Source organism: Equus quagga, chromosome 3 (assembly GCF_021613505.1).
Source record: "Equus quagga isolate Etosha38 chromosome 3, UCLA_HA_Equagga_1.0, whole genome shotgun sequence".
Lineage (NCBI taxonomy): Eukaryota > Metazoa > Chordata > Mammalia > Perissodactyla > Equidae > Equus > Equus quagga.
Genome location: NC_060269.1, coordinates 20,522,363 through 20,539,017, shown reverse-complemented (window position 1 = coordinate 20,539,017; position 16,655 = coordinate 20,522,363). Strand labels below are relative to the sequence as shown.

At 35.1% G+C, this 16,655-nt stretch overlaps 1 protein-coding gene across 3 annotated transcripts in view; it reads left to right on the top strand.

Annotated features, from left to right (window-relative positions):
* The window catches only part of SCLT1 (sodium channel and clathrin linker 1), a 146,222-nt gene that overhangs the window by 97,263 nt on the left and 32,304 nt on the right, over positions 1-16,655 (top strand). For all 3 annotated transcript variants that reach the window (XR_006887827.1, XM_046655613.1, XM_046655614.1), the window contains exons 16-18: positions 1,194-1,339; positions 7,703-7,895; positions 14,064-14,260. Coding sequence is in view for 2 of the 3 variants with exons in the window: in XM_046655613.1 (XP_046511569.1) it covers positions 1,194-1,339; positions 7,703-7,895; positions 14,064-14,260 (536 nt within the window). In the remaining variant the exon portion in view is untranslated. The remainder of the gene's footprint in view (positions 1-1,193; positions 1,340-7,702; positions 7,896-14,063; positions 14,261-16,655) is intronic.

The window sequence follows — 16,655 nt, the reverse complement described above, 5'->3', positions numbered from 1 at the left end:
CATGTGATATATCTATATTATTGACATTAAAAATATCATGATAGCATCAGATAGTAGAAAAGTAATTTACAAAGCAGAAGATAGTGTATAACTCCATCTGTGGGGGGAAAACTAGTATACATGTCATGTTCAAGGTAAGACTTTCATGATTACCACTCTCCTGCACAGTTGATCCCTTGTGAGTTTCTATCTGTTATGGAATAGGAATAGATCCCATTTAGATTGCTGCCTGCTATACACCAGGGTTTGGGATAACGTTTTTAATATCACATGGCATAGGTTAAGAAATAGGCTTTATTGGGGAAATGTAAAACTCACAGAGCTAAGGGCAGCAAGTAAAGAGAAGGCACAGCTCCTGTTCTCGCACTGTCCCACAGACAAGCGTGCTAAAGTCAAAGTACTGCTGGGACTGCAGTGTAGGTCTGTATTTTAGTATTGGGACATTGATGTGCTGATACTCTACCTTTTTACAGAACAGGAGTGACAAAGCAGTCTTGTCAGTGGGAGGACGCATAGGTTACTTGGCCAGGCAGTCTAGATTTGGAGGGTAGCTGTGTGTGAGATTTGTCTGAAAACGTGCGCTGCCAGTATCTGGAGACCTTGCAGTTCTTGGGATGTGACAGCCTCTGTGTCGTAGGAGGAAGCTCAGTCTCATAGGAAGCTGAGCTTGGGTACCATCACTCCTGCTGGGGAAGGGGGAATCCCCATTCTGGCTAGACCACTGTCTAGTTTATCCAGAGTGAGATTCTGGAGTCACTTTCAGATAGTTCTTCTCACTGCACCACGGCATGTATCTGTATTTTTGAATATTGGAATACAGACTTGTCTTGAAGGGTGTTCATCAGAGAATCAAAGCAGTTATCTCTAAGTGGTGACATTTAGAATATTTTTTTTACTTCACCTATTTTGCATTTCTGCTTAAAATATTAAAACTATTTTAATAGTTTACAATGAGCATGAATAATTTCAAAAAAAAGCAATTATTATTTTATATGTCAGTTTTCAGCATTATATTTTGTAAATGTGAAACAACCAAAATTAATTTTTGACATATTTTAAAAGTTACAATGAGAACAGATGAGCACATGATCATGGGTTTTTGTTCCTCATCATTGATTTCAGTTTCTAAATTGTATAATTTCTTAAGGCAATTTCATTCTGTAAGATAATATACATACAAGCCTCTTCTGCAGATTTACCGTGAAGGCAGAGTAAATGAAAGTGATTACAGAAAACTGGAAGAAATGCACCAAAGATGCCTGGTTGCAGAGCGTTCTAAAGATGATCTTCAGCTAAGACTTAAGACAACAGAAAATAAAATCAAACAACTTGAAATAAAGTAAGTTATTCTTTTGGATTTTCTATGATAAAATTTTCAGAATTAGTACAATTTTTCACATATTCTTTATTTTTTGTAGGATTTGTAGTTATATCTTATGTTGAAAAAAATCTTTTTAGCACCAAATAGAATTTGTTTTTCAAGATTATTTTGAAAGCTAATTTCTTCAAGAAGAAAAGAATTAACTGTACTATACTATTTTATTTTAGATTTCTCCTTTCTGGCAGTTAAATAGGCTGTTCATAAGATTGCTTTTTTCATACTAACTATGCAGCTATTGTAGTAGCGTGCATGTAATTATTGCTTTTATACTCAGTTTATACATATATTTCCTGTAGTATTGAATGTTCTATAATAATCCATCATGTTTACCTATTATATTATCTATTAAAATTATAAACTTAGGGGCCGGCTCCATGGCCGAGTGATTAAGTGCCGTGTGCTCCGCTGTGGCAGCCCAGGGTTTGGATCCTGGGCGCGGACATGGCACCGCTCGTCAGGCCACATTGAGGCGGTATCCCACATCCCACAACTAGAGGGACCTGCAACTAAGATATACAACTATGTACGGGGCGGGGGGGTGGGGGGCTGGGGCAGGGGGAGAGGGGGTTTGGGAAAATAAAGCAGGAAAAAAAAAAGATTGGTAACAGTTGTTAGCCCAGGTGCCAATCTTTAAAAAAAAAGAGAAAAAAAGTGATAAACTTATAATCTGGCATATCTATCCTGAATATTTTTCCACCTTTTCTCCCCAGAGTATTACTTAATACAGTACAACTTACTTATTCAAATTGCATGAAATTTCAATCTCTATTACAGAATATTTGTAATAGGTATTTTAAAAATAAAGAGGAGTGATGTCAGCAATATGGCAGAATAGGACATCCCTAGCCCATGTCCCTCCACAAAACCAAATATTTGACAGGCATCTATGGATAAAAGTGCCTTTGTGGGAGCTTTGGGATCCAGGTGGGAGGTTGCAAAACTCTGGTCCAGCCCAAAAACAAGGAGACAAGTCTGTGCATCAGTGGCAGCCCCACCAACTATGTTCCCCTCTGTGGATCCAAAGCCTCCCATCTCCCTGTGGACTTGACTCTAGCCCTACCTGTTTACAGTCCTGCACCTAGCCCCTTCCACCAATGGGTCTGGCAGAAGCCACAGCTGTAGATAGCAAGCCTGCCAATCTCAGACCTGACTGTGGTCCCTGAAGCAGTCCCATGATCTGGCTCCAGTTCCACTCTACTGCAGTCTGGAGGCAATCCTCCCCACTCAGGAACCAACCTGGCAACCTGACGGGAGCACTAACTGGGGCCCAGTGGAAGACATACCTGACTGCACCTTTGTAAGAGGCCTGCCAACCATGGACTTGACTGCAGACCCAGCAAAATCCACAAGATATGGATCAAGTCGTGCTCTACTACAATTTGAGGCAGTCATGCATGGCCAGGAATGTGCCCAAATAACCCAGCAGAAGCCATGCCTGTAGATGCCCCCAATTACAGTTCTACTAACCCCAACCTGACTATGATCCCTGAAGCAATCCTGTGACCCAGACCCAGTCTCACCCTACCACAGTCCAGAGCAGTCCTACCTGCCTGTGGACCAGCCCTGTGACATGACAGGATCACCCTTAGGAACCCATTGGACACAACACTTGACTGCACCCCTGGCTACAGGCCTGCCAACCACAGACCCAGCAACAGCCACATAGAAATGGTTTCAGCCCTGCTCAATCACTGTCCCAGAGGCAAACCTATCAGTTCTTGGACCAGGCAGGAGAAGGTCTTTACCTGCCAAAATCAGTCTGTAAAGACTGGAAGAGGAATGTCTCCTTCAAATGCACAGATACCCACAAAGAATCAGGCAAACATAACACCACCAAAGGAAACTAGTAAAGCTCTAGTAACCAACCCAAAAGGAGTGGAGATCCATGAACTGCTTGACAAAAATTTAAAATAATTGTCTTAAAGAAACTCATTGAGCTATAAGAGAACCAGATGAGAAGTTAACAAAGAAACAGGAAGCCAAAAAAACAACAAAACAGAAATTCTGGATCTGAAGAATACAGTGACTGAACTGAAAATTTCAGTAGAGATCTTCAACAGCATTCTTGATCATGCAGAAGAAAAAATCAGCAAACTTGAGATAGGTCATTTTAAATCGTCCAGTTAGAGAACCAAAAAGAAAAAAGAATGAAAAAGAGTGAAGAAACCTACATGACTTATGAGACATCTTAATCAACATATGCATTATGAAAATCCCAGAAGGAACAGAGAATGAGAAAGGGGCAGAAAGTATATTTAAGGAAATAACAGAAAACTTCCCAAATCTGGGGAGAGAAATGAACATCCGGATCCATGACACCCAAAGAACCACAGATAGGCTAAACATCAAGAGGTCTTCACCTAGATACATTATAATCAAATTGGCAAAAGTGAAAAAAACAAATAGAATCTGAAAACAGGAAGAGGAAAGCAACTTGTTGCATACACAGGACTCCTCCCACCCCCATGAAACTATAATGGTTTTCTCAGAGGAAACCTTACCAGCTAAGAGACAGTGGCATGATATATTCAAAGTGCTAAAAGAAAAAAACTGCAAACCAAAAATACTATACCCAGCAAAGCTGTCATCAGAAATGAAGGAGAGATAAAAACTTTGTCAGACAAACAAAGGCTCAGAAGAGAGTTCATCACCACTAGAGTGATGTGAATACACATAGGTGAAGCATAGAGGATTTTTAGTAATCAAAAACCTCCTGGGGACAGCCCGGTGATGCAGCGGTTAAGTGTGCATGTTCCACTTTGGTGGCCCAGGATTTGCCAGTTAGGATCCTGGGTGCAGACATGGCACTGCTTGGCATGCCATGCTGTGGTAGGCATCCCACATATAAAGTAGATGAAGATGGGCATGGATGTTAGCTCAGGGCCAGTCTTCCTCATCAAAAAGAGGAGGATTGGCAGCAGATGTTAGCTCAGGGCTAATCGTCTCAAAAAAAAGAAAAAAAAACTCCCAACAAAGAAAAGCCCAGGACTAGATGGTTTTACTGGTGAATTCTGCCAAACATTGAAAGAAGACTGAATGCCCATCCTTCTCAAACTCTTCCAAAAAAATTAAAGAGGAGGGAGTATTTCCAAATTCACTTTATGAAGCCAGCATTACTCTGATACCAAAGTAAGACAAAGACACTATAAGCAAATAAAATTACAGGCTAATATCCTTGATGAACATAGATGCAGAAATCCTCAAAAAAATACTAGCAAACCAAATTCAAGAATACATTAAAAGGATCATATACTATGATCACATGAGATTAATACGTCAGATACAAGGATGATTTGCCATATGCAGATCAATAAATGTGATACGCTCCATTAAAGAATGAAGGATAAAACTCATAAGATCATCTTAATAGATACAGGAAAAGCATGTCACAAAATACAACATCCATTCCTGATAAAAACTCTCAACAAATTAGATTTAGAAGAAATGTACCTTAACATAGTAAAGGCCATATACGACAAGCCCGCAACTCACATCATACTCAATGGTGAAAAGCTAAAAGTTTTTCCTCTAGAATCAGGAACAAGACAACAGTGTTCACTCTTGCCACTTCTATTCAGCATAGTACTGGAAATCCTAGTCAGAGCCATTAGACAAGAAAAAGAAATAAAAGGCATTGAAATTGGAAGGAAAGAAGTAACATTGTCTCTGTTTGCAGATGGTATGATCCTGAATACTGAAAACCCTAAAGATTCCACCAAAAAGCCATTAAAACTAATACAAAAATTCAGTAAAGCTGCAGGATATAAAATAAACATACTAAAATCAGTTGCGTTCCTATACACCAACAACAAACTATCTGGGAAGGAAATTGACAATCCCATTTACAATAACATCAAAAAGAATAAAATACTTAGAATAAATTTAACCAAAAAAGTAAAAGATCTGTACACTGAAAACTAAAAAGCATTGATAAAAGAAATTGAAAAAGTCACAAATAAATATAAAGATATCATGTTCATGAATTGAATGAGATAATATTGTTAAAATGTCCATACTACCCAGAGAAATCTTCAGATTCAGTAAGTTCCTATCAAATTTCCAATGACACTTTTCACAGAAATAGAAAAAACAACCCTAAAATTCATAATGAACCTCAGAAGACTCCAAAACAGCCAAAGCAATCTTGAGCAAGAACAAAGGATGCATCACACTTCCTAATTTCAAAATATATTACAAAGCCTCAGTAATCAAAACAGTGTGGTCCTCGCATATAAATAGACATATAGATCAGTGGAACAGAGTAGAGAGCCCAGAAATAAATGCACGCATTTATGGTAAACTGATCTTTTACAAGGGTAACAAGAATGCATGATGTGGAAAGGATAGTCTATTCAATAAATGGTGTTGGGAAAACTGGATACCCACATGCATAAGCATGAAATTGGACCCTTATCTCACACCATATACAAATATTAACTCAAAATGGATTAAATGCTTAAATATAAGTCCTGAAACTGTAAAACTACTAGAAGAAAACATAGGGGGAAAGTTTCTTGACATTGGTTTTGGCAATGATTTTTTTGGACATGATCCCACAAGCACAGTCAACAAAAGCAAAAATAGACAAGTGGAATCACATCAGACTAAGAAGCTTCTGCACAGCAAAGAAAACAATCAACAGAGTGAAGAGATGACCTATGGCATAGGAGAAAGTCTTTGTAAACAACATATATGACAGGGAGTTAATATTCCAAAATATAGAAGAACTTGAACAACTCGATAGCAAAACCACACCAAAAAAAAGCAAAAAACAAAAAACTACTTAAAAAATGGGCAAAGGACCTGAATAGGCTTTTTTCAGAAGACCTACAAATGGTCAACAGGTATATCAAAAGGTGCTTATCAGCTAATTTTCAGGGAAATGCAAATCAAAACCACAATGAGGTGTCACCTCATATCTAGGATAGCTGTTATCAAAAAGACAAAAGATGACAAGTGGTGGCAAGGATGTGGAGAAAAGGGAACCCTTGTACACTGTTGGTGGGAATGTAAATTGCTAAAGCCACTATGGAAAACAGTATGGAGGTTCCTCAAAAAATTAAAAAGAACTCCCTTATGATCCAGCAATGCCATTTCTGGGTATTTATCCAAAGGAAACAAAATCACTGTCTCAAAGAGATATGTGCACTCTCACGTTCATTGCAGTATTATTCACAATAGCCAAGATATATGAAGCAACCTAAGCATCCATCAACGGATGAATGGATAAAAAAAGGTGGTGTGTGGGGTGAGGGGGTGATGTATATACACACACTGTAGGTATCCCACCTTTCTCTATTTTTTTCTTACACTTTGTTGAAAAACGGGCTTGTTTGTATGGTAGAGTTTCCTCTATCTACCTCTATCTACCTGTCTCATGTTGTTCCTAAAAACTAGTAATTAAATCAAGAGGCTTGGTCTGATCTGGCTTTCATTTCTTTGTAAGAATTCTTCAAAGATGGTAATATTTTGGACTTCTTTTTGGGGGCACATAATGTGTGATTGTTTCTGATTTAACATCTTTCTGATTTTAGCATCCTTTGATGATCTTTGCCTAGATCTGTCATTTCATTAGGGACTTTATTTGCCAAGGTTGAGATAGGAAGAAAGAGCTATAAGTATTATGGGAATAATGGTCTTGATATATTCCCTGTGACACCTTTTAACCAGGGAATGTTCACAGTATTTGGTTATCTGGGACTGAAAAGATGAAAATTTTAAAAGCTGGGAATAAAAATTAGCAGTGTAATGATGTAATATGCATGTTTGGAGGTTATATCACCCAATAATCCATTGTTGAGAAAGTTTAAGAAATATAACCTATTTAAACTGTGATAAAAACAAAAAGTTTATAGAACTAGAAGTTTATAAAAACCATTTCTAAGACATATAGCAGGAAACTATGGATTAGATCTTACAATTTGGTAGTAGAGTCAGTTAATATGTCTTCCTGTGGAGTCGATTGATGAAGGAAAGGCGTTTTGGTTATTACCTGCTTCACCTTGCTCACCATTAGCTTCAGTTTGTTCCCTTGAAGTTTTTACTCAGTGATTCTCATTGGTAGTAAAAATTTGAAAGAAGTTTCACATAGGTTTTCTAGGTGAGCGGTAACAGTTCAATTTATTCTTAGTTAAGATTGCAAAGTTGAGTGTATTTGCCTTGTATAACATTGTGAAACCACTTAGTTTAAGTCTACGGTGAAGATAAATGCGTCAGAACAAAGAAAACAAAAGTCTGTACTATAAAATATAGACAGACTTCTTGACTTCTATTACAGGTCGTTAAATTTAAAGACCCCTTTTGTTTTGTTTTTTTAATCAGCTCCTCAGAAGAGATATCACGTTGCCAAGAAATGATTCAGAAACTTCAAAATGTATTGGAATCTGAGAGAGAGAACTGTGGATTTGTCAGTGAACAAAGGCTGAAACTTCAGCAAGAAAATGAACAATTACAGAAAGAGATTGAAGATTTAAGAAAGATTGCTCTCGAGGCTCAAAAAAAAGCCAAATTAAAGGTATTTTCAGGACCAGGTAGAGTTCAATGTGTACTTGTGAAAACCAAAATACAGAAAATATTTAGAGAGACCTAGTGAAACATTTTTAAGTCCTTTACTTTTTTGCTTTCTCATCAGATAGCGCTAAATCATAATGCAGAGTGTTAACAGTCTTTCCTGTATTGTAGAACTTGGCAAGCATACTTGAAAATGATTGCTTTCGCTATCCACACATGCAAAAAATTCTTTTCCAACCATGAAATACAGTGATATTCCTGCCAAAGCAATTTAAGCAATGCTAGCAAAACTATAGATTAGATAACTTTACAGACTGCCATCCTCTATTGTCCCTCTAAAATAGCCTCTCGAAAGTTGAACTCTGAAGCTAGCTGTATAGAGGGTGTTATATCAGTATGCTCTAAGAACCACTCATAGGTAGTCTGAAAATTCCGTGCTCGGAAGAAAGCAAAGGGGTGAAATTCTCCTCTAGAAAAGAATTCCCCTTTATTTTCTCTCTCCTTTCCCTCTTTTTAACTTTAATGCTTACATACTTTGGCACTAGGAACGTGGTAACCTGTTTAAGGGATTCACAGAATTCAAGAAGCACCAGTATCACTATTAACATGTTGCTTGCTTTTCCCCATGTCATGTGACTTTTGTGCAAAGTGTCAGTAACTCTTTATGATAAAGATCTGTATCTTCCAGTTTCATAGTAAGGATATGGAGAGGTAGTGTTAGTGTTTCACTTTGTTTTTTGTCATCATGAGGACTCATAAGCAGTCACATTCCAACCTAATTCATATCAACATATATTTATTGAATGTCTCCTGTTGCAAGTATCAAACACTGTAGTTACTTATAGACGTTCGAACTCTGAAACAGAGAACCTTATATATCTTACAAAGAAATTTGTACTTTATGCTTTAGTCTATGGGAAATCTTTGAAGAACAAACAAAGGAGAAGAATTACACTACAGATATCAAGACTTGATATAAAGCTACAGTGATTCAGACAATATGTTATCAACATAGGAATAATCAGCTTGATCAATGGAACAAAATAGAGTCCATGAACAAAATCATTTTTCATAATCACCTCATTTATAACAAAGGCACCACTGCAGTTCAATAGGGAAAGAATTATCTTTACAATAAATGATGCTAGATCAGTTGGGTCCATATTTTAAAAATAAACCTTGACTCCTATATCACACTATACATTTAAATTAATTTGAACTACCTTGTAGACCTAAATGTGAAATATAAAACAATGAAGCTTTCAAGAAAAAAATCTTCATGACCTTAGATAAGAAAGAATTTCTTAAACAGAACACAAAAAGCACTAATTATAATGAAAAGATAGGTGAATTGGATTTCATTAAAATTACAATTTTTGAGTCGTTGAAAGGCACCATTAAGATAGTGAAGATGGAAGAAAGTATTTATAATACCTGCAACCAAAAGAAGGACTCATATCCAGACTATAAAAACTGTTACCAATTAAAAAAGGAAATCACTAATAAGGAAAAAACAGTTAGCAATTAATAAGGAAAAAACAGATGCCCCATTTCCAAAAGTGGGCAAAAGACTTAATAGATACTTCATAAAAGAGAATGCATGAAAAAATGTTAAACTTCAATATATATCAGAGAAATGGAATGAAAACTACAGTGTAGTGTCACAGCACACCTACCAGAATGGCTAAAATTTTTAAAAACTAACAATATCAAGTGTTTACAAAGATGTAAAGCAACTAAAACTTTCATACAATACTTTTGGAAATGTAAATTGATACAACCCCTGTTTGGCAGTATCTTTTAAAGTTGGACATACATACATACTATACCAAATAATCCTGGCTACATACCCAACAGATATGCGTGCTTATGTTCATTGAAACATGTGTATAAGAATATTCATAGAAGTTTTAATTATATCAAAACACTGAAAACAAATGTCCATCAACGTGAGATTATATAAATAGATTGTGGTATAGTCATATAATGAAATAGATGCAGCTATGGAAAAAAATGAACTATGGCTATAAGCAATAGTGGATTAGTCTCACAGAAATAATGTTAAACAAAGAAGCCAGACATAAAACAGCTTATCGTCTATTAATTTCATCATGTGAAAGTGGTGAATAAGCATAAATCTTGGCAGAGGAAAGTGGGTAGGAGTATAGATAAAACTAGAGCAGCTATGAGTTTGATGATTATGGAACCTGGATGATGGTTATATAGGGATTTGTTGTTATATTCTATTTTGTGTATGCTTGAAAGTTCCCATACTAAAACATTTCCATAATTTTAAAAAAATCAATCTACTTTGGTGAAAAATATTAAATCTTTATCTTATATTTTAAATTTTGTAAGTTTCATATGGATTAATAGCTAAAAACTCTTGTGATACTATGAAACATTAGTAGGATATGTAGGTGAATATTTAACTGATAGATGGGAAAGAACTTTCTCAGCAAAACAAAAAAAAGGAAGAAATTGCAAATGAATATATTGGTAGATTTTAACATATAAAGTTTTTAAATATTTAAAACCATTTTTAAATGCTTAAAAAAGAAATAATTGGGGGAGATAGTTTTAATAAATATGACAGAAGACAAAGCTCATTCATATTTAAAGAGCTTTTAAAAATATAAAAGAAAAATATTTGTAACCCAATAGAAAAATATGTATGAGACATGAACAGAATTCACAAACTAAGAAAAACAAATTGCTAATAAATAACTTTTTAAAAGTTTAAACTCACTATTAATTTACTACAGTTATCATTGTGAGGGACCGTGCAGCTGAAAGTGTAAAATGGTACACAGAGTCTAAAATTCAGTCATAAGGGAAAAATTAGCATATTTTATGATTAAGTACAGTACAGCGTTATTTATAATAAATCAACCCATCTAGAAATAAGGGAACAATTAAATTATGGTACATCTATAAAATACTGTATTATGTCATAATTAAAAATCATGTTTCAAATATTTTATAATGTATTTATATTGCTATGTCCTAAATTTTTTTTAAAAAATAAGAAAAAATATATGCATATATATTTATATATGTTGTAATCTTATATACACTAATCTCAATTTAAAAATTCATAAATAAAAACAATTATGAAGAAGTTAGAGTTAGTTATCTCTGAGATATAGATTGCAGAGACCTTATATTTGTCTTTAATTTTTTTATATTTTCCGTTATTTTACAATATGCATGTGTGTTTGATTTTTATAATGAGGGAGAGGGGAATCAATGACTTTCCCCTATCTGGTACTGCTTTTGATCTATCTTTAATAATCAAGTTAGTAACTGATGTTTTGGAGAACAAAGGGATGACAGAAAGCTTATCTACCCCACATAGTCCACCAAAAATGCTCCCTTTTTGCCAAGTCTGCATCTGTCTTAAAAGGAGAATCATTGGTAAAGAAGAGACAGAACCTCTGAGCTAACTAGAGAGCTGTAATTCTGTTTTATGGAGGAGGCTGTCAGACAAACTGCTGCTTTGTTGCTGATTCCTTCTTTGACGACACAGGCACATAGTGCTACATTTTGCTGCTCTTCTCCCCCTTGAAAAAGAGTGTGGTCTTCCCTGGATAAACTGAAAGGAGCCAAAAAGATCAAGAGGTCGCTTGGCTGAGAAGCTTACCAACTTATTATATGAAGTTTTCATTTGATCTTAAAGCCACTGCATTCCTTTCAGCCCTAGCTTTTTCCTTTCCTAACTCCTCCTTTCTTTCTGCCAAAGTTCTCCATTTCTTTGTGATCTAAATACCTCTTATAAGTATATAAAATTAAGAAATGGATAAGTAATCCTGTATACTTGTGTAATTCTTCTGCGGAGGAAGGGCACAAAGGAAGAATGGAGGGAGACCACAAATTTTTTTTCCTACCCACATTCTGAATTTAATCATTAGTGGGACTTTTGGTATAGGAGTCCCAGTTATTGTGGCCCTTAGCCTTCCAACGTCACTGCAGACCTGTCTAATTTAACAACTGGAATTGCGTCAGCTAAAGGATCAGGGGTTTGTTCAAACTGAATTTTGACCCTGAAAGCCGTCATTTATTCAGTCTACAGATGTGTTTTGACAACCTTACTATCTTTCAGGCGCTGAAGATGTAATAATAAACAAAAAAGACATGGTTCCCACCCTTAAAAACTTATTATTTACATGGAAGTGGTCAAAGTTTAAACTTATTTACAAACTAATAAATGCTCTTTAGGAAAAGCATAGGGCATTGTAAGAGCTTATAACAGAAGGACCTGACTTTGTCTAGAAAGAGGGTAAGAGAATTTCCTTATAAAAGTAATAATTGATCTGAGTTCTAAAAGTTGAATGCAAATAACTAAGATAAGCTAGAACGGAAAGATTATTCCAGGCAAAGGGAACAGCATGTGGAAATGACCCAAGCATGAGAAGACATTGTGGCAGAAACAAAGAAAGAGAAGGGGTTAGTGGCATAACATAAGCTTGTAGAAGTAGGCGGAGATCAGGTTATCATGAAGCACCTTAGCGCAAATAAATCCAGTTTATTTGGTCCAGTTACAAATAAATTTTCCAAGTGGAAATGGGGAGTTACCTAGGCAGGCAGAGTTCTAAAACTATATGGCTGCACAGATCCGTTTGTATTATAGTGTGAAAGAGAGAGACAGAGACAGAAATACATACTTCCACCTAAGATTTCAAAACCATGGCTTCTCCAGAGAAAGTAGAAGTTGAAGCAGGGAAAGAGGAAGAGCAAGTTCAAATCTAAATTTGCAGAATGTAATAATTCAAAAATTATTAAAATAGCAGCAGAAGTCAAAGAGCCTTAGGAAGCTTGCACAGCAGTAATACAATACAAAATTAATAAATACAAAGTTGTTTTTCCAGTGCCAGTATTTATAAAGTCTTAAGTTTCTACTTGTGCACCATTTGAGAAAGCAAATTTAAGAGTTTTAGGAAGCATGTTGCGTTTAGTAGAAGTAATGAGGGCAGAGTGTTTGCAGTTTTCCTCTATGAGCTATGGATTTTGCTGTTGTTGGTTTTCTGTGTTTTTTGAATTGATAAAGTTGAGTCCCTTATTCATTCTTATTTGAGTTTGAGAGTAGCCATATTTAATGAATTACTAGAAGCCATGTTAACCGTGACCATTTTTAAAGCACATTATTTTAAAATGTCACAGGATAGGTATTCTTTATATTTCTTTAGTGTAGCAAGATAAAGATGCCCTGAGAGTACACCAAAGAAATTGTTCTAGTAACTATTTTCTTAATTGCCTCAAGAATGGTGATAGGTAGTTTCATTCTAGATGTGTACAACAGAAGGCAATTTGTTACATACATTGGAAGGATTAGGGCATCAGGGCTTAATTCTCTCCATAAACCCCTGGTTGAGAAAGCTTCTAGAGTATCCAAAGAGCATTTGCTTGTATGCTCATTCTGCATTAAGGTATTCTTACTATAATGACATAAATTATCTAGAAATAAATGAAGACATTTCAAATGAGATTCTGAAAATCATTATTTATAGTCTTTTTTCCTAAAAAAAAATATATACATCATTTGTTTATACTGAAACCAAAGTGGTAAAGGAATTCCTGTATGTGATTTTCTTTGACTTTACAAAGTCCTTTGAGAGACGATCTGAAATTTGGTATGCAATTCAGAAGTGACTTGAAGAGCTTCTGAGTTGGTGAACACATCAAGGTGCTAGGAGGGTGGCACTCTTGCAGAGGGCAGAGAAGCCTGCACAGCCCCTGCTTCCTATACCTTGCCCTATGCATCGCTTCCATTTGGCTGTTCCTGAGTTGTATCCTTTATTACAAACCAGTAAACATTAAAAAACATGGCTTGAGTAAAAACCTCTCAGTTACTGAGAGCATGAACATTTTCCAAGGATTCTAGAAAGAAAAGTAAAAGTAGATAATGAGAGTAGTTTTATATGAGATAGTATACTTTTTTGCTACTGGCATTTTAAGGTGGTCCAGAAAGTGTTGCAAAAAGTTATAGTCCATTGTAATTCTGGTTTCATTTGTAGTGAAGACAAATTATAAACTTAATTTATATATATATTTCTCATCCAAACATTTCTATGCCACAGACATAATGAATGATTCCTTTTGTATATATCGTTGATCAGTATATCTCCTAGAATAACAGAAAAGAAAAAGATACTGTGTTCATTTTATTCCTTAGATCAGTACAATGGAACATGAATTTTCCATAAAGGAACATGGATTTGAAGTTCAGTTGAGAGAGATGGAAGACAGTAATCGAAATACCACTGTTGAACTGAGGCAGCTCTTAATGACTCAACAGAAAGCGGCCAATAGGTGGAAAGAAGAAACAAAGAAACTTACTGAAAGTGCAGAAATTAGAATCAGTAATCTAAAGTAAGTCCACTATTAATTGATACATTTTACAGACAAATAATGTCTTTGCCATAATCTTTTTGTAAAGATGTGTAATTCTGGACCTTGTACTTATATTTTTTATTCAGCAAATATTTATTGAACTTCTATGAAAAATATTAAGCATTATAAAGCAAAACTAACCTTGTATATTTTTGTAAATTTTATACATATTCCACAAAATACAGTGATTTTTGTTGGACATGACAGTTTAGAATTTTAATACCATTTACATATAGGTATAGCATAATAATGTTCTATAGTTGTAACAGAATCTATTTGACCTGCAAAGCCTAAAATATTTGCTCTCAGGCCCTTTAAGAAAAAGTTTACTGATCCCTGCCCAGAAAGAACTTGAGCTTTTATGCTGAATGATATGGGAAGCTATGGAGGGCTTTGAGCAAGGTGATAAGATCAGGTTTGAACGTTCAGCAGGTCAGTTGACGGCTGTATGAATAGACTGTAGGGGCGAGTGTAGAAGAAGGGAGAAGGTGGCCCAGTATTGGAATAACCAAGTAGAAGGCGATGGGGACTTGGATTAGGTTCTGAAGGGTTGGAGATCACCAAAAAAAGTTTGCTTAGGGCCATGTCAAGTATGAGCTGCCTAAAAGACATCTCAGTCAGATATCGACTCATCAGTGGGGTACATACGTTTGGAGTTCAGGGGAGAGATTGCAACAGGAGCTGTACATTCGGGAGTCATTAACATATACGTGATTTCTAAAATCATTGGATGAGAATGTGTAGAAAGGAAATCTAGAAAGAGAAATTAAGCTGTCTGAGAACTAAATTCCAAAAGTTAAAGGTTTGAAGAGATGATTCCACTGAAAGAGACTGAGAAAGAATATCCAGCAAAATAAAAATCTAGACAAAATGGTTAAAAAAAAAATTCAGAAGGAGAATAAGCAATAAATATAGGTGATATTTATTGAATGCATAACGTGTTTTTTCTAAACAACTTACATATACTTAATTAGTCTTTACAACAGCCCTACAAAGTGTATAACATTACCATTTACATTTTACAGATAGAGAAACTGAAGGAGATGGAGAGGCTGAGGGAGGTTAAGGAACTTGTTCCAGGTCACGTAGCTAAGGAAGTAACAGATCCTAGTTTCAAATTCAGGCAGTTTGGGTAAAGATATACTCTTAACCATTATGTTTTATGAAATGCTTCTGATTGATTGAGTGAGGTGAGGACTGAGAATGGACCTTTCAATTTGGCACCCTGTGGTGGTCTTTGTTAAACATGGTAAGAGCAGTTTTGGTGGAATTCTGGAAAGAAAATGTTGTATTTAGAATGAATTTAAGAGAAAAAGAGAATTTCTGCTTCCAGTTAACGGTGAGCTAAGCAATTTGGATGAGCCCTTTGCCACAACTAAAAAAGTTAGATAAATTATAACAAGTATCTATGAACTGTATTAAAGAACTAACAAAAACATTATTACCAGTTTGATTTTATTCCAGGAATGCAAAATTATTAAAACATTAGAAAATAAATTAGTATAATTTACCACATTAAATTATTAAAAGAGAAATATCATAAGGTCTTCTCAATAGGTAGAGAAAAAGCATTTGTCAAAATTTAATTCCATTCTTGATTTTTCAGAATATCTCTTAACAAACTAGAAATAGAATTCCGTAATTTTATGAAAGTATCTATCTTAAAGCAGACATTATTCTTAATGGCAAAAAAAATGTTAATAACTTTCCTCTGAAGATTGAGAAGATGACAAAGAAGTCCACGATTACCACTTCTATTAGTATTTGTGCCAGAAGTTCTAATCAGTGCACTATGGCAAGAAAAAGAAATAAAAGCTATGCAACCAGAAAGGAAGGAAGAAAACAGTCATTCTTAATGGACATCATAATTGTATATATAGAAAGTCCAAAATAATTGATAGATTATTAGGTGAATATACAAAAATTAATTGTATTTCTACATGCCAACAGCAAACATTTCAAAACAAAATTTTAAATATAGTAGAATTTACAATACATTAATAAACATCAAATACCCAGGCATAAATGTAACAAACGATATGTAAGACTTTTGTGTGAAAACTATGATATTAAGAGTAACTAAAGAAGGCCTAAGTAAATAGAGATCATGTTAATTTATTAGAATATTATAAATTTGTTAACACTGCCCCCTCAACCATCTATAGATTGAGTATAATCTCAGTCAAAATACTAGCACATGGAACAGTATCCAAAATATATTAAATGCAAAAACACAAGTAATATGCAGTGTGTATAGTATTCTACCCTGTAAGGGAGGGAGGAGTGTGTGTGTATGTATGTGTATACATATATATGCAAACATCCTATGTATACACCACATTCATACACATGCATACGCACACACACATTCTGT